General features: G+C 38.7%; 1 protein-coding gene and 1 long non-coding RNA gene across 3 annotated transcripts in view; both read left to right on the forward strand.

Annotated features, from left to right (window-relative positions):
* LOC110256221 overlaps window positions 1–12194 on the forward strand; it is a 37743-nt gene extending 25549 nt beyond the window's left edge. The window contains exons 2-4 of one of the 2 annotated variants that reach the window (XR_002337491.1): window positions 9833–10297; window positions 10602–10758; window positions 12031–12194. This is a non-coding gene — a long non-coding RNA (uncharacterized LOC110256221). The remainder of the gene's footprint in view (window positions 1–9832; window positions 10298–10601; window positions 10759–12030) is intronic. The other variant, XR_002337492.1, reaches the window with a different exon arrangement.
* On the forward strand, window positions 12215–13936 carry LOC100522178 (olfactory receptor 1J4-like; the record flags this gene model as incomplete). The annotated part of the gene is made up of 1 exon (XM_003122142.3): window positions 12215–13936. A coding segment is annotated over one exon (771 nt), but the record flags the coding sequence as incomplete, so codon positions are not given.

A 22430-nucleotide genomic window follows, 5' to 3' on the forward strand; every position in this document is an offset into this window, starting at 1 on the left:
AGTCCATAGCAGGCTGGCAAGCAGCTTCCCACAGGCAGGGAGGCCTCGTCCATGGCAAATGGCAAGTGGCTTCGGGCTGTGGGAGGGGGGCTGCACTGGGGATGCTCTGCCCTCTGCTAGCCTGCAGGCACACTTACACACTGGGGTGCAAGTAGTTTCCTTTGGCACCCCACCCCTCCTCCTCTCCCCTCCCAAACAGTGGCACCTTGCCTCTTCTGCAGGTCTGCACCTTCTCCTGGGTTCCCTCTGCTGTGGCTTTCCACTCCCCAGCCCTTAGTGTACTGCTCCCTCTGCCCTCAGTGCACCGCTCCTTATTCCCTAAGGCTGTCTCCACACTGACAACCCTAGCTCATAACCAGGGAATGACCTCAAGAACCTAAGTCTCAGCGCCTATGCTGTGGTGTCTGTGCCAGTGGTTCAGATGATATGTTTATCTCTCACTCTGCTTTTCCATTCTCAGCATCTTGGAGGTCCTTCCAATTCTGATGATTTTTTTTTTGTTGTTGTTGGTTAGGTGGCTTCCCAGGGTTTGGGTTCCCTTTCTCCTTCACAGGTATGCTGCTAGTCCTGTTCTGATTCCTTTTCTCTCTCTCTCTTTTTCTTTTATTCTATGCAGTTGTGTCAAGAGTTTCTTGCCCTTTTTGGAGGTTTAAGTTCTTCTGTCAGCATTCAGTTGATGTTCTGTGTGAGCTGTTTTACATGTTGATGTGTTTTTTTGATGTGTTTGTGGGAGAGGGTGAGCATGTCCTCTTATTCTTCTGCCACCATGCCTCAGCCAGTTGTTTTCTTTTTTTTTAATTTTATAAATATATTTCAATGAACTTTATTTTTTAACTTACTGAATGAATTCTATTACATTTATAGTTGTACAACAATTATCACAACCCAATTTTTTAGCATTTCCATCCCAAACCCCCAGTGCATTCCCCCACCTCCCAACACCTCCCAACATGTCTCATTTGGATAGCATAAGTCTGTGAGTCAATATCTGTTCTGCAAAGAAATTCATTGTGTCCCTTTTTAGATTCCATATGTAAATGATAGCATATGATGTTGGTGACTCACTGTCTGGCTAACTTCACTTAGCATGATTATTTCTAGGTCCATCAGTGTTGCTGCAAATGCCATTATTTCTTTCCTTTTAATGGGGGAGTTATATTCCAATGTGTATATGTACCACATCTTCTTGATCCACTCCTCTGTCGATGGACATTTAGGTTGTTTCCATGTCTTGGCTATTGTATGCAGTGCTGCAATGAACACTGGAATGCATGTATCTTTTCAAGTCATAGTTATCTCTGGATAGATGCCCAGGAGTGGAATTGCTGGATCAAATGGTAATTCTATTTTTAGTTTTCTGAGAAATCTCCATAGTGTTTTCTACAGTGGTTGCACCAATTTACATTCCCAGGAACATTGCAATAGGGTTCCCTTTTCTCCACACCCTCTCCAGCATTTATTGTTTGTAGATTTTTGATGTTGGCCATTTTAGCTGGTGTAAGGCGGTACCTCATAGTGGTTTTGTTTTGCATTTCTCTAATTATGAGTGATGTTGAACTTCTTTTCATTTTTTTTTGACCATCTGTGTGTCTTCTTTGAAGAATTATCTGTTTAGACCTTCTGCCCATTTCTTGATGGGGCTTTTATTTTTTGGTATTGAGCTGCAGGAGGTGTTTATAAATTTTGGAGATTAATCCTTTGCCAGTCTCTTCATTTGAAAGTATTTCCTCCCATTCTGTGGGTCGCCTTTCATTTTGTTTAGGGGTTTCTTTGCTGTGCAGAAACTTTTATGTTTAACTAAGTCCCATTTGCTTATTCTCATTCTTATCATCATTACTCCAGGAGGTGGATCTAAGAAGATATTGCTGTGGTTTATGTCAGAGAGTGTTTGGCCTACATTTTCCTCTAAAAGTTTTATAATATTCAGTATTATATTTAGGTCTTTAATCCATTTCAAGTTTATTTTTGTGTATGGTGTTAAGTAGTGTTCTAATTTCATTCTTTTACATTTGGTGACCAGTTTTTCCAGCACTACTTATTGAAGGGGCTGTCTTTTCTCCAGTGTTTATTCTTGCCTCCTTTGTGATTCCAAACAATCTTTAAAATATTTTATTCTAATTCTGTGAAAAATATCCTTGGTAATTTGGTAGGGGTTGCATAGAATCTGTAGATTGCCTTGGGTAGTATAGTCATTTTGATAATATTGATTCTTCCAGTCCCAGAGCATGGTATGTTTTTCCATCTATTGTGTCATCTTTGATTTCTTTCATCAGCATCTTATAGTTTTCAGAGTACAGGTCTTTTTTTCTCTTTAGGTATGTTTATTCCTAAGCATTTTATTTATTTTGATGTGATGGTAAATGGGATCATTCCCTTAATGTTTCTTTCTGATCTTTTGTTGTTAGTATATGGAAATGCAGTCGATTTCTATGGATTAATTTTGTATCCTGTGACTTTGCCAAATTCATTGATGAGCTCTAACAGTTTTCTGGTAGCATTTTTAGGACTTTCTAGGTATAGTATCAAGTTATCTGCAAATTGTGGTAGTTTTACTTCCTTTCCAATTTGGATTCCTTTTATTTATTTTTCTTCTCTGATTGCCATGGCTAGGACTTCCAAAACTATGTTGAATGGTATCAGTTAGAGTGGACATCCTTGTCTTGTTCCTGATCTTAGTGGGATTTTTTTTCAGTTTTTCACCATTGAGAATGAGGTTAACTCTGGATTTTTCATATATGGCCTTTATTATGTTGAGGTAGATTCCCTCTATGCCCACTTTCTGAAGGTTTTTTTTTAAAAATCAAAAATGGGTGTTAGATTTTGTCAAAGGGTTTTCCTGCATCTATTGAGAGTATCATATGGTTTTTATTCTTGTTTTTTAATGTGGTATATCACACTGATTGATTTATACATATTGAAGAATCCTTGCATTCCTTGGATAAATCCCACTTGATTATGATGTGCAATCGTTTTAATATATTGTTGGGTGCAGTTTGGTAGTATTTTGTTTAGTGTTTTTGCATCTGTGTTCATCAGTAAAATTGGCCTGCAATTTTCTTTTATTTTTGTGGTGTCTGTCTGGCTTTGGTATCAGGGTGATGGTAGAATGAATTTGGAAGTGTTCCTCCCTCATAGTATGAGTTCAGGAGTGTTCCTTTCTCTGCAGTTTTTTGCAATAGTTTTAGAAGAATGGGAGTTATCTCTTCTCCAAATGTTTGATAGAATTCTCCTGTGAAGCCATCTGGTCCTGGACTTTTGTTTATTGGAATTTTTAAAATCACAGTTTCAATTTCAGTTCTTGTGATTGGTCCATTAATCTTTTCTATTTCATCTTGGTTGAGTCTTGGAAGATTGTACTTTTCTAAGAATTTATCCATTTCTTCTAGATTTTCCATTTTATTTGTATATAGTTGCATATAGTAGTCTTTTATGGTCCTTTCTATTTCTGTGATGTCCGTTGTGGCTTCTCCATTTTCATTTCTAATTTTATTGATTTGAGTCCTCTCCCTTTTTTTGCTTGATATGTCTGGCTAAGGGTTTATCAATTTTGATCTTTTCAAAGAACCAGCTTTTCATTTCATTAATATTTTCTATGGTTTTCTTTGTTTCTATTTCACCGATTTCTGCTCTGATCTTTATGATTTCTTTCCCTCTACTAACTTTGGGTCTTGTCTGTTCTTCTCCCTCTTGGTATTTAGATGTAAAGTTAGCTTGTTAATTTGAGATTTTTCTTGTTTCCTGAGGTGGGCTTGTATTGCTATAAACCTTCCTCTTAGAATGGCTTTTGCTGCATCCCATAGGTTTTGGAGTGTCATATCTTTGTTGTCATTTGCTTCTAGGTATTTTTTAATTTCCTCTTTGACTTCTTCAGTGAGCCATTGGTTGTTTAGTAGCATGTTGTTTGGTATCCATGTGTTTGTGTTTTTTGTAGTTTTATTGTTGTTGTTGATTTCCAGTATTATAGCATTGTGTTCAGGAAAGATGCTTGATATGATTTCAATTTTCTTAACGTTACTGAGGTTGGATTTGTAGCCCTGGATGTGATCAGTCCTAGAGAATGTTCCATGTGCACTTGAGAAGGATGTGTATTCTGTTGCTTATGGATGGAATGTGCTATAAATATCTAAGTCCACCTGGTCTAATACTTCATTCAGGGCCTGTGTTTCCTTGTGGATTTTCTGTCTGGATGATCTGTCCATTGCTGTAATTGGGGTGTTAAAGTCCCTCAGTATTATTGTGTTATTGTCAATTTCTCCTTTTAAGGTTGTTAGCAGTTGCCTTATGTATTGTGGTGATCCTATGTGGGGTGAATATATATTTACAATTGTTATATCTTCTTCTTGGATTGATCCTTTGATCACCATGTAATGTCCTTATTTGTCCCTTAAAATATTCTTCATTTTAAGGTCTATTTTGTCCGATATGAGTACTGCTACTCCAGCTTTCTTTTGATTCCCATTTGCATGGAATGTTTTATTCCATCCTCTCACTTTCAATTTGTTTTTGTCCCTAGAAATGAAGTGGGTCTCTTGAAGAGAGCATATATATATGGATATTGTTTTTGTGTCTATTCAGCCTGTTTATTTCTTTTAGTTGGAACATTTAACTCATTTACATTTATAGTAATTGTTCATATGTATGTTCTTATTACCATTTTATTAATTGCTTTGGATTTTTTTTGTTGCTCTTTTTTCTTCCCTTCTTCTCTTGTTCTCTCCTCTTGTGGTTTGATGACTGTTTTTAATGTTGTATTTGAGTTAATTTTTCTCAATTGTGTGTGCATCAATTGTGGATTTTTGGTTTGGAGCTACCCTGAAGTTTTGATATAGGAATACATATATATGATTGTTTTAAGTTGTTCTCTTAATTGGAAGTGCATCTCCAGTGTCCTGCATTTGTACCCACCTCTTCTCATGATTTCTGATTTTCGTAGCGTATTTGTGCGTGGTTGATTTCCTACCTTTACTGTATATATGCCTTTAGTGTTGAACCTTGTCATTTGTGTATTTTTGCTTCTGGTTGTGGCCTTTTCTTTTCTGCCTAGAGAAGTTCCTGTAGTATTTGTTGTAAACTGGTTTAGAGTTGCTGAGTTCTCTTTGCTTTTGCTTATCTGTAAAGCTTTTGATTTCTCCTTCAAATCTGAATGAGAGCCTCATTGGGTAAAGTAGTCTTGGTTGGAGGTTTTTTCCTTTCATCATGTTATTTATATCATGCCACTCCCTTCTGACCTGCAGGGTTTCTGCTGAAAAATCTGCTGATAACCTTATTGGGATTCCCTTGTTTGTTGTTTGTTTATTTTCCCTAGCTGCCGTCAATATTTTCTCTTTGTCTTTAATTTTGGTCAGTTTGATTAATATGTGTCTTGGAGTGTTCCCCCTTGGATTTATTTTATATGATACTTGTTGTGCTTCTTGGATTTGAGTGAGTGGTTCCTTTCCCATGTTAGGGAAGTTTTCAGCTATTATCCCTTCGAATAATTTTTCTGTCCCTTTCTCTCTCTCTTCTCCTTTAGCACCCTTATAATATGGATGTTGCTGCATTTAACATTGTCCAAGAATTCTCTGAGACTCTCTTCATTTCCTTTCAGTTATTTTTTTCTCTTCTCTATTCTGCATCAGTCATTTCCACTAGTCCAACACCTCATTTATTTGTTCTTCTGCCTCCTGTATTCTGCCATTGGCTTCCTCTAAAGAACTCTTTACTTCAGTTATTTTTCATCTCTGCTTGCTTAGTTTTACATCTTGTATTTCCTTGCTCAATATTTGCAGTATGTTATACATCTTTGCCTCCAGTTTATTTCCAATGTCTTGCATCATCTTCAGCATCATCAGTCTAAAGTTTCTTTCATGGAAGTTGATAATCTCCAGATCACTTAGCTGTTTTTCTGAAGTTTTTTCTTTCTCCCTTATCTGAGGTATAGTTCTCTGCCTTTTCATTTTTATAGGTTTTTGGTGTGGTGTCCTTTTTGTAGAAAATAGAGTTGTAGCCTCTTTTACTTCTGGTATCTGCCACCCTTGTGGCTGAAGTTGGTACAGGGGCTGGCTGTAGTCTTCCTGATGGGAGGGACTGCTGCCTGCCCAGTGGTAGGTGGGGCTGATTTCTATCACTCTGGTGGGTGACTTTTTGTCTCTGGGTGATATTAGAAGTGGTTGTGTGCCTAGGGGGTCTTTAGGCAGCCTTTTTACGGATGGGTGTGGCTGTGATCCCACCTGGATTATTGTTTGGCCTGGGGCTTCTTAGCACTGATGGGTGGGGCCAGATTTTCCCAAAATTGCCACCCCCTAGAGGAACACATGATGATGAATATTCCCAAGAGCTTTGCCTCCAATGTCCTTACCCAACAATGAGCCACTGCCACCTCTTGTTTTTCCAGAATATCCTCTAAAAATGCAGTCAGGTCTGCTCCATTTTCCTATGGAGCTGCTGCTTTGCCCTGGGACCCAGTGTGCATGAAAGGCTGTGTTTGCCTTTAAAGAATGGTGTCTCTGTTCTCCCCAGTCCTGTGGAGCTCCTGCATACAAACCCCACTGGCCTTCAATGCCAGATGCTCCAGGGGGCTCTTTCTCCCAATTCTAGATCCAAGGTGTGGGGACCTGACATGGGGCTGAAAACTCTCATTCCTGTTGATGAGACTCTGTGATACAGCTACTTTCCAGTCTGTAGGTTGCCCACTGGCAGGTATGGGGTTGCTTATATCACATAATCACCCCAGTTGCCATCTTGATGTGACCTTCTCTTTGGCTTCTGGAGTATGATATCCTTTTGCAAGTTCCCAGTCCATTTGGTTGAAGCTTGTTTAGCATTTGATTGTAATTTTTTTTGTTTTTGTTTTTGCAGAGAAAGTGAGCTCCAGTCCTTCTATTCTGCCATCTTAATCTCCTGATTGTTTTCTTATTGTTGCATTTTAAGGGTTCTTTTTATATTTTGGACCATGGTCCTATATTGGATATGTCTTTTGCAAATTTTTCTATAAGTCATGGTTTGTCATCTCATTCTTTTGACATTATCCTTTGCATACCAAGGATTTTAATGTTAATCAATTCCAGTTTATCAACTATTTCTTTCATGGATGAGTCCTTGGGCGTTGTGTCTAAAAATCCATGGCCATTTCCAAGGTCATCTATGTTTTTATCCCATTTTTCTTTTAGGGTAACTGGTTCTTTGTTTTACATTTAAGTTAATGATTCATCCCTCAGGATCTTTAATTACATGGGTATTTATCATCCCTGTAACATTAATGTGAGTTTAGAAGATTTAGTCTTTGATTGTGGGAGGTGGGCTTTCACAGAGAACATGGGAGGGTTTCCTGATCTTAATGTCTGGTGGTTGCCTGGTGATTTTAGTTTCTTCATTCTGGAAAGCTTGAGACAAAGAAAGGTGTCCCTCTAATTTTGTGAGTAATGGACCCTAATTATTATGAAGGACTGGGCAACTTTCCTGACCAGCGATAACCTTAATCAGGTGATTGTAGATCTGATGCATGATAGGTAAACAGCAGGATAACCAAGAATTCTGAAACTTCTGGAATGAAGATGAGGGAAACAGTCTTGAAATGAGGTCATGTTGGAGGAGTATAAAGGAAATCAATCTGGGTAGTAGAGGAAGGCAATGATGAATTTCAATTACAGGCTTGGGATCATCTGTAGCAGCAAAGATTGTAGTTTGTTCCACTAACTCTCCCTTTTAAATTCTGTTTGTCAAGTGTGTGATGGCTGACATCCTCCAGGTGCAGTGTGGGGCGCAAGCATATGTGGGAAGTACATTGTGTGGCTTATATTGATGCTGCTGTGAAGTTCCTTGTCCCCCTTGGATTATTGGAAGCTGCATAGACAATTTTCAGCAAGCTGACAGCTCCAGACTGCACTTTGGCTCTGCCTGAGGGCTTTCTCTGGCGTGGAGGGAGTTTGCAGCCATCTAGCCAATGAAGATGTCAGTTATCATACATTAACCAAAGGGAGCACAAAAGTGGATAGCTTAGTCTACTGAAATTTGAATGATATAATTGTATCATTATTCTGTGGGGACAAATGTAGTTCTTTCTTGTGGAGGGAATAGGTTCTTGTTAAGATCCAAAGAAGTCATTAACCAATTAATTCAGGGATTCATGCGCTATCGGTGCTATATCAATGTCAATGATTTAGACATAATTATATGTTTTTGGAAGATACAAAGATAATCCATGTCAAGAGATGCTATTTATTGTGCACTTACTGTGTGCTTTAGCATGAATCATGTCATTTAATCTCAATAATAGTTTGTGAGGACAATGCAATTATTATCTGCACTTTACAGCTGATGAAACAGGGCTGAAAGGATGCTTAATTTGCTCAGGGCCAACAGTTAATGAGAAGCATAACCCAGACCCAGTTCTTCTGAGTACTGAGCCCAAGGACTCAATCTACTTCCTTTACATGTCCCTGGAAAAGGTTTCCTCCATGCCCTGAAGTCTCTCCTAGGTGAGAGAAGGTTCCTGCAGGATGTGAAGTGAAAGCTATATTTGTGTTCTTGTGGCAGCAACTATAAGCAGAGCAGGGGCTTGCAGAAGCCAGACTTTCTGTTCCTGGACAATAGTGTGGTATTGGCAACATTGGTGTTGGAAGATGACTAAGTTCTTCCTACTTCCCTGTTGGGACTATGAGCAGACAGAGAGGATCCCAGGGTGTTCCTGAGATCTGGGACATCCCCTGAGGTTGCTCTAGCAGCTCAGTCCCTCCAGCCCTTGCAGAGACTCCTGCCCAAGTTCCAAAAAGATTTGGAGGCAATTAGTCTACAGTGATTCTTTCCTTAATAGGGAGCTTAGGGACTTTTTATGAATCCTTTCTAAGGCTTGTAAAATGGTGTCCTCCTGCCTGCTGCTCTGGAGATCAAGAACAGACACAGAACTTCAAGAGGTCATGGGCTCAGAGATGCTTTCTGTTTTGTTCCTGGTGTTCTCAATAGAAGCTCAAGACTCAGGAAATGTCTTGGATCAGATGGTGCCTGAATTCACTTAAGGAGTGGCCCAGATCTGAGCAAGCTGGGAGTTCTAGGTGGGCAAGATGTGTTTCTGTGCCTCGAGTTCAGCTTGTCATTCCACATGGGCCTGTGTTTCTTTCCTCCTATAATGTGGATATATGTATGTTTTTTCATGACTTTCATCTCTATGGGGCGTGTGTGAGTGTGTGTGTGTGTACTCTGTTTTCTTTACAGGGAGCATTTATAGTGTAGGTTCTTATGAGTGGGGTCTGAATGTCCCACTCACTGATCACACTCACCTGTGTTGGGTGTAGGTTAGTGGAGCCTGGAACATTTCATCCTGCAATGAATGTATATGCTAGTGACTATGTAGCAGCCATGGTTACTGTCCTATAGATCAAGATGGTGAGAAGTTACACATCAGGAATTTAAGTGTGCACATTAGTGTATATTTTAGGGGCTTCTGGATCATGTCTATGAGCCCAGATATTCCTTTAACTGTCTTTCAACAGTGGCTGATCACTGCATTGGTGAGCAAGTTCACATGCGTTTCCACCCCTGGGTATGTGGCACATACTAATAGATATGAGCTCTGTGTCAGACTGGGGTCCACTCCTCAGTATGGTCCTCAAATGTTTAGGTGATCTTAGGAAGTGACTTCAATTGGATGAGGGTTAAGAATCTTCACAGGTGCAGAAGTAACTCTTCCTACACCACAGTGTTATTTTGAGGATTAAGTGAGGAAAGCATATGAATTATTCAGCATGAAGCCTGACACATAATTGGTGCTGAGTAAAAAAGAAGGTATTTTTATTATCTTGCTCCAAACTCCATGTTTGTGTCATGAAGTTTCCTCTTTCTCTATTGTCTGGGGCAGGACTGGCAGAAGTCTGGGAAAACAGGTCCATCCAAAGGCTCCTTCTCAATCTTCAAGTTAACAGTCTGACCTTCTTTCCACGGCTCATGGCCAAGCTGCGTCCTTCACAAGGTCCTACCTGAATCAAGATTACTGATTGGTTCAGCTAATCTTATTCTCTTCCAGTTTATCTGTGAGGACCAAAACAATGTATGTTGAGAGATTGGCCATGCCACTATAAATGGTCTTTATTGTCCTCCTTGGTGGCCATGAACTGAAATAACCAGTGACCCAAGCAAGATCCTGGTCCTGTTACTCTGTCCAAACTTGTATTGCTTGCTTCATGACAGGCCAGTAAGTCGAGAGACAGTTTGTTGAGGGCAAGGAATAGTGAATGTATTTGGAAAGCCAGCAGATGGAGAAGATGGTGTCCCAAAGAACCATCTTCCCTGAGATAGCATTCACGCTTCTCTTATATTAAAGGAGGTAAGTGTATATTTGGTTTCTGCAAACTTCTTGGTGTTGGAATCTTTTGTTCTTGCAGCTGTCCACAGTGGGTCAGGTCACAGTGCTCTTGCAAAACTCCAACTAGACATCTTTATTTTCAGTTCTGCAACTTTTTAATCTCCATATGAATTGGAAAGTGTTACACTTTTAAAGATCAGAGGCTTGTGAATGGGCTCTTCTATTTCAGGCTAGAGGCAACATTTCTCACTTGTAGCAGAAACAATACAATACAAAGTTAAAGAAACAGGACCAATATTAAGTCAGCTTTGTTTTTCTATTTTAGCCTCTGAGGGGGACTTGCAATTCCACCTCATACCTGAGTGAGAGTGTCCATCTTGAGTCCTTCCTCAGGGCTATGTAGTTTGTAACCCTTACCTCTAACATAACTTCCAAAGAAATATTAACCTGGAATCCACCATCAAAAATCCAAGTCACCTGAGGTAAGTAATTTTTCTCTTAGCTACACTTTCCACATTTATAAAATGAAGACATAAGATTTGCCTCTTGTGGAGTTCTGATAGTGGCTCAGTGGTTAGTGAACCTGACCAGTATCCATGAGGACTTGGGTTCAATCCCTGGCCTTGCTCAGTGGGTAAAAGATACAGTGTTGCCATGAGCTGTGGTGTAGGTCACAGACAGGTCTCAGATCCCATGTTGCTGCAGCTGTGGCATAGGCCAGCAGCTACAGCTCAGATGGGACCCCTAGCCTGGGAACCTCCATAGGCCACAAGTGTGGCTATAAAAAGTCAAAAGCCAAAGACAAAAAAAAAGATTTACCTTGTGTACCAAGCAGTTCTAAAATAAAATTACTGTTTTGAGAGGTTAAAGTATGTGAAAGTCCCTTGTGTGATATATAAATATGGGTCATAAATTTTTCTTAGAGGGAGTTAGGAACATATTGGAGAGAGGTAGCTGACATAATAGAGCTTCTCTTTATATTTTGACTACTGATCCTCTAATTTCCAAGCTGAGTGCTTAAGAGCATGGATCTTGGTCAGACAATCCTATCTCGTGACTCCACCTGTTGCACATAATTGTGTATATCTTTGCACATTTAAATAATGTATACCTGTGTTTTCTTCTGGTTAAAATGTGTGTAAGAATATTTTTTAAGGCTACTGTGAAGATTTAATTTGTAAGTGTGTGTAAAACACTTGGAACAGTGCCTGGGACTATTGACAGTGGCTTGGAAGCCTGGATTGTACAGTTTTGATAACCAGGGATTTTAAGTGACTCAAAACAGGTAGGGTGCAATGAACTATACCAAAAGCCCATGGCATAGCTTTAGTAATTCTCTTCGAATGTAAGGAGTTTCATTTCCTTTTTAAGAGGTGCCTCTTATGGTGCCCTTTTCCCATTTCCATCTTAGCAAAATACATTTGAGCCTGGCTTGATGTAAAGATGTAAAGATGAACACAGAGACTTTTAAGTCCTTCTTGACTCCTATCTACTCAATAGGGGACAAAGCAGTTGTTCAATAACTATCTATTGAATGAATAATAAATGTCCATTTGTTTCTTTGGCAAAAAGCCTTGGTTAATGTGAGGTTTTGATGTATTATTGGGGCCAGAATTTGAAAGACTGATTCATTCACCAACAGTTCTGAGAAATAGAGGGAAATGTAGAAAAATTAAGAGCTTTCATAGTACAGTGGAAATGACTGTAATCTTATGGCATGTTCTTTGACATTTCCCACTTTCCCCAATTCCCAGGTGAGGGAAAAACAGCATGAGGAGGGAGAACCAGAGCAGCGTGTCCGAGTTCCTCCTGCTGGGGCTCCCCATCCAGCCAGAGCAGCAGAGCCTGTTCTTTGCCCTGTTCCTGGGCATGTACCTGACCACGGTGCTGGGGAACCTGCTCATCATCATGCTCATCAGGCTGGACCCTCGCCTCCACACCCCCATGTACTTCTTCCTCAGCCACTTGGCCCTCACGGACATCTCCTTTTCATCTGTCACTGTCCCTAAGATGCTGATGTACATGCACACTCATGATCAATCCATCCCCTATGCAGGGTGCATTTCCCAGATGTATTTTTTCTCACTTTTTGGTTGTCTTGACAATCTCCTTCTTGCGGTGATGGCTTATGACAGATATGTGGCCATTTGTCAGCCTCTCCATTACACCACTGTCATGAGGCAGGAACTATGTGTCTCCTTAGTAGCTGGGTCCTGGGTTCTCTGTTCTATCCTTGCCCTGTTGCACACCCTCCTCTTGGTCCAACTGTCCTTCTGTGCTGCCAATACCATCCCACACTTCTTCTGTGACCTTACTTCCCTCCTGAAGTTGAGCTGTTCAAACATCTCCATAAGTGAGCTGGTCATCTTTATTGTGGGAGGAACACTTTTCATCCTGCCTTTGAGTAGTATCTTGGGCTCTTATATTCACATAGGGACTGCAGTTCTGAGGGTCTCTTTTACCAAGAGTCTCTTTAAAGTTTTTTCCACCTGTGGCTCCCACCTCTTCGTGGTGTCTTTATATTATGGGACAATTGCTAGTGTTTACTTTTTTTCCTCATCATGGGAATCTAATGACAAAGATGTAATTGCTTCCTTTGTGTATGCAGTAGTTACTCCCATGCTGAACCCCTTCATCTACAGCCTCAGGAACAGAGACATAAAACAGGCCTTTGAGATATTTGTCAATAGGGCTAACTTCTTGAAGTGACAATCACTAAATCCCCACATGGTAGTCATGTGCGTAGTGAGATAATCTTTTAAAATCATCATGTGATTGGCAACTCTGTAACTTCAAATGAATATGCATTCAGTCATCATACATGGTGTTAATATGTCAATAAGGTCAAGTTTGTTACTTGCATTGTTAAATATTCTTTATCTTTAATTATATTTTTGCTCCATCATCCCTTTAAAATATGTGGAAAACACTATGCAATATATTACACATAATAATGATTGTGGTTTTGCCCTTTTCTCCTTTTATATGTGTCAGCTTTTGCTTATATATTTTTTATACTAGGTTATTGATAACACACCAATTTAGCATTATGTTCTGCACCTTGAACTGATTCATATCTGTAAAATGTGCTGAAATTGGCTTGCACTGGCTGCAAGCTGATTGTTAACATCTCTTTTCAGCTCCGAAGTCAGTGACATGAAGCTGGTGGATTGAAATCAGGCACAATGGGCATAATTACACTATGTAAATTGGCAAATGCTACAAAGCAGTACTCTCCTATGATGACAGGCCATTTATTATTCATTTACTAGCATACCATTGCATTTATAGTGAGGGGAGAATTCTCTTTAGCATTGGATCCTACCTTCACAACTCATTTACTTCTGATATTAATATAGATATACCAGCTGTCTTTCAGTTGGTGTTTACATGGCACTTCTTTTCCAAGATTTTAGACATTTTTATGTCCTTATAGCTGTAAAGTGTGGTTTGTTAACAGTGTAAGTTGAGTTTTGTTCTTTTTATGTAGCTTGACCATCATTGTAGGTCTGGAGAATTTGATCAATTAACATTTAATATAATCAGAATGTATCTGGATTTATGTTTTCCATGTTTCTATTTGTTTTGTAATTGAGACAACTGATTTCATATTTATTGTCACTTCTTTGTCCATTTTAAGTAATTAAAAAATATATTTTGTTATTCCATAGCCCCTCCATTAACTTATTAACCATACATTATTATTATTTTATTATTCTTTTCTGTGCTTCATGTAGAGATTATGACTTATTTTTCTTAAAATTTTTTATTTTGGTATAACATTCTATACAACATGAATTGCACAAATTTAACACTTTGAGATATACAATTAAGTGGCATTTTAGTATATTCATCACTGCCATTTTATTCTAGGTCTTCAAAAGGGAACTATGGAACACTGATGCAGTTGAGTACTTCACAGCAATGAAAAAATAGTAGCATAGATACCTATGAATCAGTATGGAGGGATTTTCAGTATAAATTATTAAATGGAAAAAATAAGTGCATAAAGGAGCATTTATAGCATGTTACTTCCTATGCAAAAAAGAAGGGAAAGCAGTATATGAGGAAGAAGGAACACATGAGGAATCAATTTGAAACTAATGAGACTGTTTATCTACAGGGGTTGGAGTGAGAATAGGATAGAAAAGATGGGGAGATGAGTATTTTTATTGTATAGTTTTGCCTATGTTATCTTTTATCACTAAAAAATAAAAAGGTGATGGAAAATAAAGGAAAGTAGAATGAAGCAAAAAATGAGCATAGCTATATTTTGAGTTAATACCATAGTCAGAGTAAAGGGGAAAATAAAGTAATTAAGTTATTATTGAACAGTGAATTTTGTCTGTATACTACTCTCACAATAACAAAAATGCTATAAGCACATTTTTTGGTAAGCTCATTTTTTTTGGAGCTGAATTTAGTTGGTCATTAACAGTGGCTTCAGTTCAAGATTCTGAAATTCCATATATTCAAAGCTTTCATAAATAAGTAAACTTGTTTTGAAAAAGGCACTGACTCCACTGGGGGAAAGGTACGATGTATGTGGAAAAAGAGAGGCTAGAAAGAACTCTATGGTGTTGAGCTAGAATTGAAGATATCAACTTGAACTCATGGGTTGTAATATGTATAAACAGATTGAAATTATATCTGTAATAATCAGTATAATCTGGTTCCCATCTCCCATTCTCTCTTTTCCACTCCTGACCCACTTCTTATGGGTAGCATTCCTTTAGTTTGCTTGTTTCTAGTTTGTACATCCTGTGTTTCTTTTATATATGTTTCCTGGCTGTATACTCTGAGATAATTTAGAAGCCTTGTAAGGGATGAACACACACAATGCCAAATATGATTTTTGAGAATTAGTGTCCTCTAACAGGAACCAAAGTGACTTAGAAAAATGGCAGATTCTAGGACTGGAGCCAGGACCTGACAAGACCAGGGAAATTTTGCTGAGCTTGAAAATAAAAAAGTGCTCAATGAATCATGGGGACACAGGAGCCATCTGGAAGGGCTCCCATTGGCCAAATCTAGAAAAATTAGATCTTCAAAATGAATAACATTAGTAATGGGTTACAACTCAGAGAATAAATACGAATTCATGAGTCCATGATGATATAAATAAATCAATAAAAAAAGAATTAATGTGGAGTAAGGAGAAGTTCTCTCCTATAGGAGAATACAGTTAATCAACAGAGGAAATGATCAAATTAGAAAATCACCATTTGGCCACAACATTGGAAATAGTGTGTTCAATATGAGAATCATCAATGGATGTTAGATATAGTGGGTAGAATTGTCAACCTAGAATAGATTTACAAGGAGATCTTGCTGAATAGCATTGAGAACTATGTCTAGATACTCATGTCGCAACAGAAGAAAGGGTGGGGGAAAAAACTGTAACTGCAATGTATACATCTAAGGATAACCTGACCCCCTTGCTGTACAGTGGGAAAATAAAAAAAAAAATAAAAAAAAAAAGAAAAGGGTTGTGGCATATAGTCTCAAAATATCAACCAAATGATACATAATTACAGAGGTTAAGATAATGGCTTAATGTGGACAACCCAGCAGAGACCACGTAACCAATTTATCAAGGATTAAATCACTAGTAATTAAAAATTTTTTTCTTTTTAGGGCCTTACCTGCGACATATGGAAAGTCCCACACTAGGGGAAGAAATGGAGTTGCAACTGCCAGCCTACACCACAGCCACAGCAGCAAGGGATCTGGGCAGTACATGTGGCCTACAATGCAGCTTGCAGCAATGCTGGATCCTTAACCCAGTAAAGGAAGCCAGGGATATTAGTTGGGTTTGTAATTTGCTGAGCCACTAAGGGATCTCCAAAGAATTCATAATTAAGCTGTGCAATTTTTGAAAAAAATCTGGGCATGTAAGGCTGATTCATGGTATCAATTAGGAAACATGGGTAAAGCCCTTAGCCTATGTTTCATAAAAATATTCACCATTATGAATGATAGTTTGTGGACTAGCTTAGCATCAAGCAGCTTTATTGAAATTTCTTTTTGTTTAGAATATGTATTTTATTTATTTATTTTCATCATTTATTTATATATATATATATTTTTCTACTGTACAGCATGGTGACCCAGTTACACATACATTACATTGTTTTTTCTCACATTACATGTTCCATCATAAGTGACTAGACAGAGTTCCCAGGGATAAACAGCAGGATCCCATTGCTAATCCATCCCAAAGGCTACATTCTGCACCTATTTACCCCAAGCTCTCAGTCCCTCCCCTTCCCCCTTGGCAACCACAAGTCTATTCTGCAAGTCCATGATTTTCTTTTCTGTGGAAATGTTCCTTTGTGCCATATATTAGATTCTAACTATAAGTGATATCATACGGTATTTGTCTTTCTCTATCTGACTTACTTCACACAGGATGAGGAAAACTACATGAACTGATCAACAAATTCAGCAAAGTAGCAGGATAGAAGATTAACATTCAGATATCAGTCACATTTCTGTATACTAACAATGAAGTATTAGAAAAGGAATACAAAAATACAATACCTTTTAAAATTGCACCCCCAAAAATCAAATAACTCAGGATACACCTGACCAAGGAGGTAAAGGACTTATATAAAGAACTATAAAACCTTAATCAAGGTAATCAAAGAAGATGTAAAGAAATGGAAAGATATTCCATGCTCCTGGGTTGGAAAAATTAACATTGTAAAAATGGCCATACTGCCTAAAGTGATCTACAGATTCCATGCAATCCCTATCCAATTACCCAGGACATTTTTCACAGAAATAGAACAAACAATCCAAACATTTATATGGAACCACAAAAGACCCGGAATTGCTTTCACAATTCCGAAGAGTATTTTTTTGAAATACAGTTTGCAGGGCCTGTGTAGCTCAGGCATAGAGCATCAGACTTTTAATCTAAGGGTCCAGGGTTCAAGTACCTCTCCAGGTGCTGTGTGAAATGTAGTTCATAAACAATATTATATTAGTTTCAGGTGTTTTACATGGTGATTTGACATTTTCATGCTTTATTAATTATTCATATAGTAACTATATATCCCCACAAGCTTTTATAGTATTTTTGATCATATTATTTATGCTGTATATTAAATCCAAAGGTTTCTTTATTTTATAATTGGAGGCTTGTTCCTCTTCACCCGCATCACCTATTTCATCCCTCTTCCCCAGACACGATCACTCATTTCTTCTCTGTATTTGAGTCTGTTTACATTTTGTTTTGTTGATTAGTTGTTTTGAATTTTAGGCTCCAGATATAAGTGATATACCATGATATTTAACATTGTCTCTCTTCCTTATTTCACAGAGCATAATAGCTTCTAGATCCATGCATGTTGTTGGAACATGGCTGGGAACTGTGCAATGCACCTGAATAGCTCCCTTATGGCCACATTGTTGCCACCAAAGGTGGCAAACTGTTTTGTCCCCATAATGGGATGGCACAGATAGTTGTTTTACTTTCATGTTTTTGTGTGTGGATAACCAGTTTCCCAGCAGCATTTATTGAAGAGACTCACCTTTCCCTATTGTGTGTTTTTGGCTCCCTTGTCAAAGATCAGTTGAGCATATATGTGCGGGTTTCTTTTGGGCTCTATATTCTGTTACTTTTTTTAAATCTCTGTTTTTATGTCAGTAACATATTGTGTTGATTTCTAAAGGTTTGAAGTACAGTTTGCAATCAGGAAGTGTGATGCCTAGAGTTTTGTCTATTTTGCTCAAGATGGCTTCAGCTTTTGTGGGTCTTTTGTGTTTTCATATAGATGGAATAATTGATGGTGATGGGATGTGAGCTCCAACACACTTCAGGGTCAGTTATGTGGGAACTCAAGTTCTGGTAGTACTCTGTTTGGTCTTTCCTGCAGTGTATGGCGTGGCAAATACCACTGCAGGTTCTTCGAAGTTCAAGGATTTTCATGGCCTCTCCTCCTCATGAGCAGGCAGAGGGAAGACCAATATGTCACTGACATTAGAGACATCTTCTGAGACACCTGTAGTTCAGTCTCCTTGGTCCCTGCACTGGCTGCATCTGAAGAGGAAGGCAAGAAATTGGGCAATTAACTCAGTTGTCTTCTTCTCTAACCAGAAGCTTGGGGGTGTGTTCCTTGGGGTCTCAGTCCTGTTGGTAAATGTGGATCCCACTCATTGTTCTTCTTGTAAGGCCATAGAGGCATAAGAGATGAGAGCTCAGGTAGCAGTCTGGACCAGTCAAAATCTGAACAGGGTGGGGAGCCATCACTTGGCCTGCATGTGTGGAATGATGTGAGGACTAGGAAAAAGAGATAGAGAAAATGTGTGTTTACATTGCTTGTGTAGCCATGTATTTTTAGTGACTGATTCACACACTGACCTACATGGTACCACCAGCCTTAAAATTAATTAAAATGACCTGAAATTAAAATTTGGGTTCCTCAGTTGCACTAGCTATATTTCAGGTCTCCAGTAGCCACAGGAGACTGGCACTGCTGTATTGGACAACACAGCTATAGAGTATTTACATCCTTGTGGAAAATCCTGTTGTACATGGAGGCTGGAAATATGCAGTACATGTGTTTGTGCTTGGGTTTCTCTATGCATGTTTCTTCATTTTATGTTAATTGTGTGTTGGGTTTGACCACATGTGATTCTTTGGGTGTTCAGTGGAGTTTCTGCGTGTGTGCATGTGTATGGTTTATGAGTTGTATGGATTACTGGATGTGGTCTTTGCATGTTTTTTTTTTTTAAACAGCTAGTGATGTATAATTGATATACAAAAAACTACACATATTTAATATATATAATTTGAGGAGTTTGGACATGTGCACACACTTATGAAGCTACCACCACAATCAAGATCATCAATATATCGGTCTCCTCTCAAAATGTCCTTGCGTCCTTTTTTCATGGTGAGAAAACTTTTCATGAGATCTATTCTTTTAAGGAATTTTGAGGTGCACAGTATAGTGTTTTTGACTCTAGGCATTATGCTGTAGAGCAGGTCTCTAGAATGAATTCATCTTGCATAGTGGACAATTTATTTCAATTAAATATCAACACTACCATTCCCCTCCCCCAGCCCTTGGTGACTGCCATTTATTCTCTGCTTCTATGAGTTTCTCAAAGGGAAATTATGCAATATTCATCCTTGTAGGACTGGCTTATTTCACTTAGCATAATGTCCTCCTGGTTCATCCATGTCAGAAATGGCAGGATTTCTTTTTTATGGCAAAATAGTATTCCATTGTGTGTATATGCCACATTTATCCATTCATCTGTTGATGGAATTCAGCTTGTTTTTGTAGCTTATGTATTGCACACAGTGCTGTGATGTACATGGGAGAGTAGATGTATCTCTGAGATCCTTCTTCCAATCCTTTCTGGTGTACACCCAGAAGTGGGACTTCTGGATTATGTGGTACTTCTACTTTTAATGTCTTGGGGAATCTCCATACTGTTTTCCATAATGGTGGCACCATTTTACTTCCCCACCAACAGTGTAGAAGTGTTCTTGTTTGCATGCTTTTTAAGTGGTGTATGGCAAATATTTCATTATAAAGTTGTGAGTTGACATGAATCCATGCAAACCTCTGAACTTCTGACTAGGATGAGTATAAGTAGGAGAGGGCCAAAATGCAGCAACTGGGGTTTTGTTTTTGTGTCACTATGTGTCATGCTGAGTGTCTGTTTCTGTGTATAACACACTTACAATCTCCTACTCCTCTCTTGGATGGCTGTAGAGCAGAGAGGCCCTTGTGAGGGCTTTGAAAATATATGTATGCATTTGACCTGGTCAGACAGCCTCACAGCCTGAATCTTTCTTTGTCTCAACTCTAGTCACAAACAGGCAACAAACAAAGTATTCTTTATGCTAAGTTGGTGGCTCTTTGTTCAGATAGTTTGAAGGCTACTGAACTTCTTGCAATGTTCCTAATTGATGTTTAATGATTTCCACATTTTCACTCTGGGGAACAGGGTGGGGTCACTTTTGGAACCTTGTCTAGTTAATCAGATGTCTGTGAATTCTTATATAGGTCCTTGGTCCTACAGCATCTGTAATATCTTGGCTCTCTGGTCACCTCCTTTGGCAAATTCTCATGTTCCTCACATTGCATGTATGCTCAGAACTGAGCCATTTTAAAGCCCTGGTGATAGAAGGGGAGAGAGAAATAATGGCAGATATGAAGGAAACTATTTATTGGCAAATTTATTAAAAATGCAGTGAGTCAAATGACATGGATCTACTACTCTTCAAGGGCTGTGTTCTGCACCTTTACCATTTCCTGGAAGTGAGAGCAAGACCTCAGAAGTAAACTCACATTTTCAGGAAGCTACTTGATCTTGTTTGGTGAACTCCTCATATCATTGTTATCTTTAGTTACTGTTGTCTGCTTACTGATCCTGCCCAAATAATGAGCTGATTTATTTATTTTTTTTGGGTCATACTCTTTTGATTGTTATTTTTAGACAATGATTTATTAACTCTTGTGACATATTTTTTAAATTAAAATTTTTTTATTGAGGTATAGTATATGTAACCAAATTTAACATTTCAATAGTGTTTGTGTATATTTCTGTGGTCACTGAATAATTCATGGTATTGTAAAACTACCAACCATCACCTCCATCCACTTCCAGAACTTTTTTTTTTTTTAAGAATGCACCCATGGCATATGGAAGTTCCTAGGCTAGTGGTTAATTCAGAGCTTCATCTGCTGGCCTACACCACAGCCACAGCAATGCAGGGGTTCTGGCCATGTCTGGTACCCAAATGTAGCTCACCACAAAGGCCAGGGTGAGCAGGGCCACTCAACCCACCAATCAGGGCCTGGGATTGAACTCACATCCTCATGGATGCTAGTTGGGTTCATTACCACTGAGCCACACCAGAGAGTCCCAGAATTTTTAATCTTCCCAAATGGAATCTCTATACCTGCTGAACAATAGATACTCATTTTTCTTCCCCCAGAGCCCCTGGCAGTCACCATTTCATTGTTTGTCTCTATTAATTTGACTGTTAATCCATCTCATATAAATGGATTCTTATGGTATTTACCATAAGAAGTACCATAAGACTGCATGATTTTACTTAGCATAATGTCTTCAAAGTTCATTCGTGTTGTGACTGTGTCAGAATTTATTTCCTTTTTAAGGTTGATAATATTCCATTGTATGCATAGAACACATTTTACTTATCCATTTGTTTGTTGAAGGACATAGGGTGTTTCCATCTTTTGGCTATTGTGAATAAAGCTGTTTTGAACATGGCTGTATAAATAACTCTTAGGCCCCTCCTTTCAAATCCTTTAGTTATATAACCAGAAGTAAAATTTCTGAATCATATGATAATACTATGTTTAATTTTGGGGGGACTGTTATAATGTTTGACCCTTTCTTCCTTCCTTCTTCTCTTTCTTTCTTTCTTTCTTTCTTTCTTTCTTTCTTTCTTTCTTTCTTTCTTTCTTTCTTTCTTTCCTTCTTTCTTTCTTTTTCTTCCTTTCTTGTAGTCACCCTAATGATAATAAATGACTTATGTGTTGATCACTTTATTTTGCACATGGTACACTAATTTCCCAATAATGCTTTAAGTGGTGTGTGTGAGTGTGTGTGTGTGTGTGTGTGCACCTGTGTACATGCATGACTGGTTGTGTAAGACAGATACAAGCACATAAGCAGTCTTATGGTAAAGCCATGGAGGGGAATGTGTCTTATTTATTAACGTCTCCCTACTATCATATTGTACCCACTATGTAAAAAAAGAATGAGCTGTTCCTTATTTCCACAGAGGGTTTGATTGAAGTCATGTACTTTCTCCACATGACTGTGTCAGTGTTCAGACAAATCACATTTCATTGCTGTCACCAGATTGGCCTTCACAGACATCTCCTTATCATCTGTCACTCTCCCTAAGATCCTGATAAACATGCAGACCCAGAAACTATCCATCTCTTATCCAGAGTGCATCTCACATGTGTATCTTTATATGTTTTTTGGTTGTGTTGATAATCTCCTCCTCATGGTGATGGCCTATGGCAGATACATGGCCATCTGTCACCCTCTCTACTACATCGCCATCATGAGAGAAGGACTGAGTTCTCTACTGGTGGCTGGCCCTTGGATTCTCTCCTGTGCTTGTGCCCTTCTTCACACCTTCCTGCTG

Source organism: Sus scrofa, chromosome 1 (genome assembly GCF_000003025.6).
Source record: "Sus scrofa isolate TJ Tabasco breed Duroc chromosome 1, Sscrofa11.1, whole genome shotgun sequence".
NCBI classification, from domain to species: Eukaryota; Metazoa; Chordata; class Mammalia; order Artiodactyla; family Suidae; genus Sus; species Sus scrofa.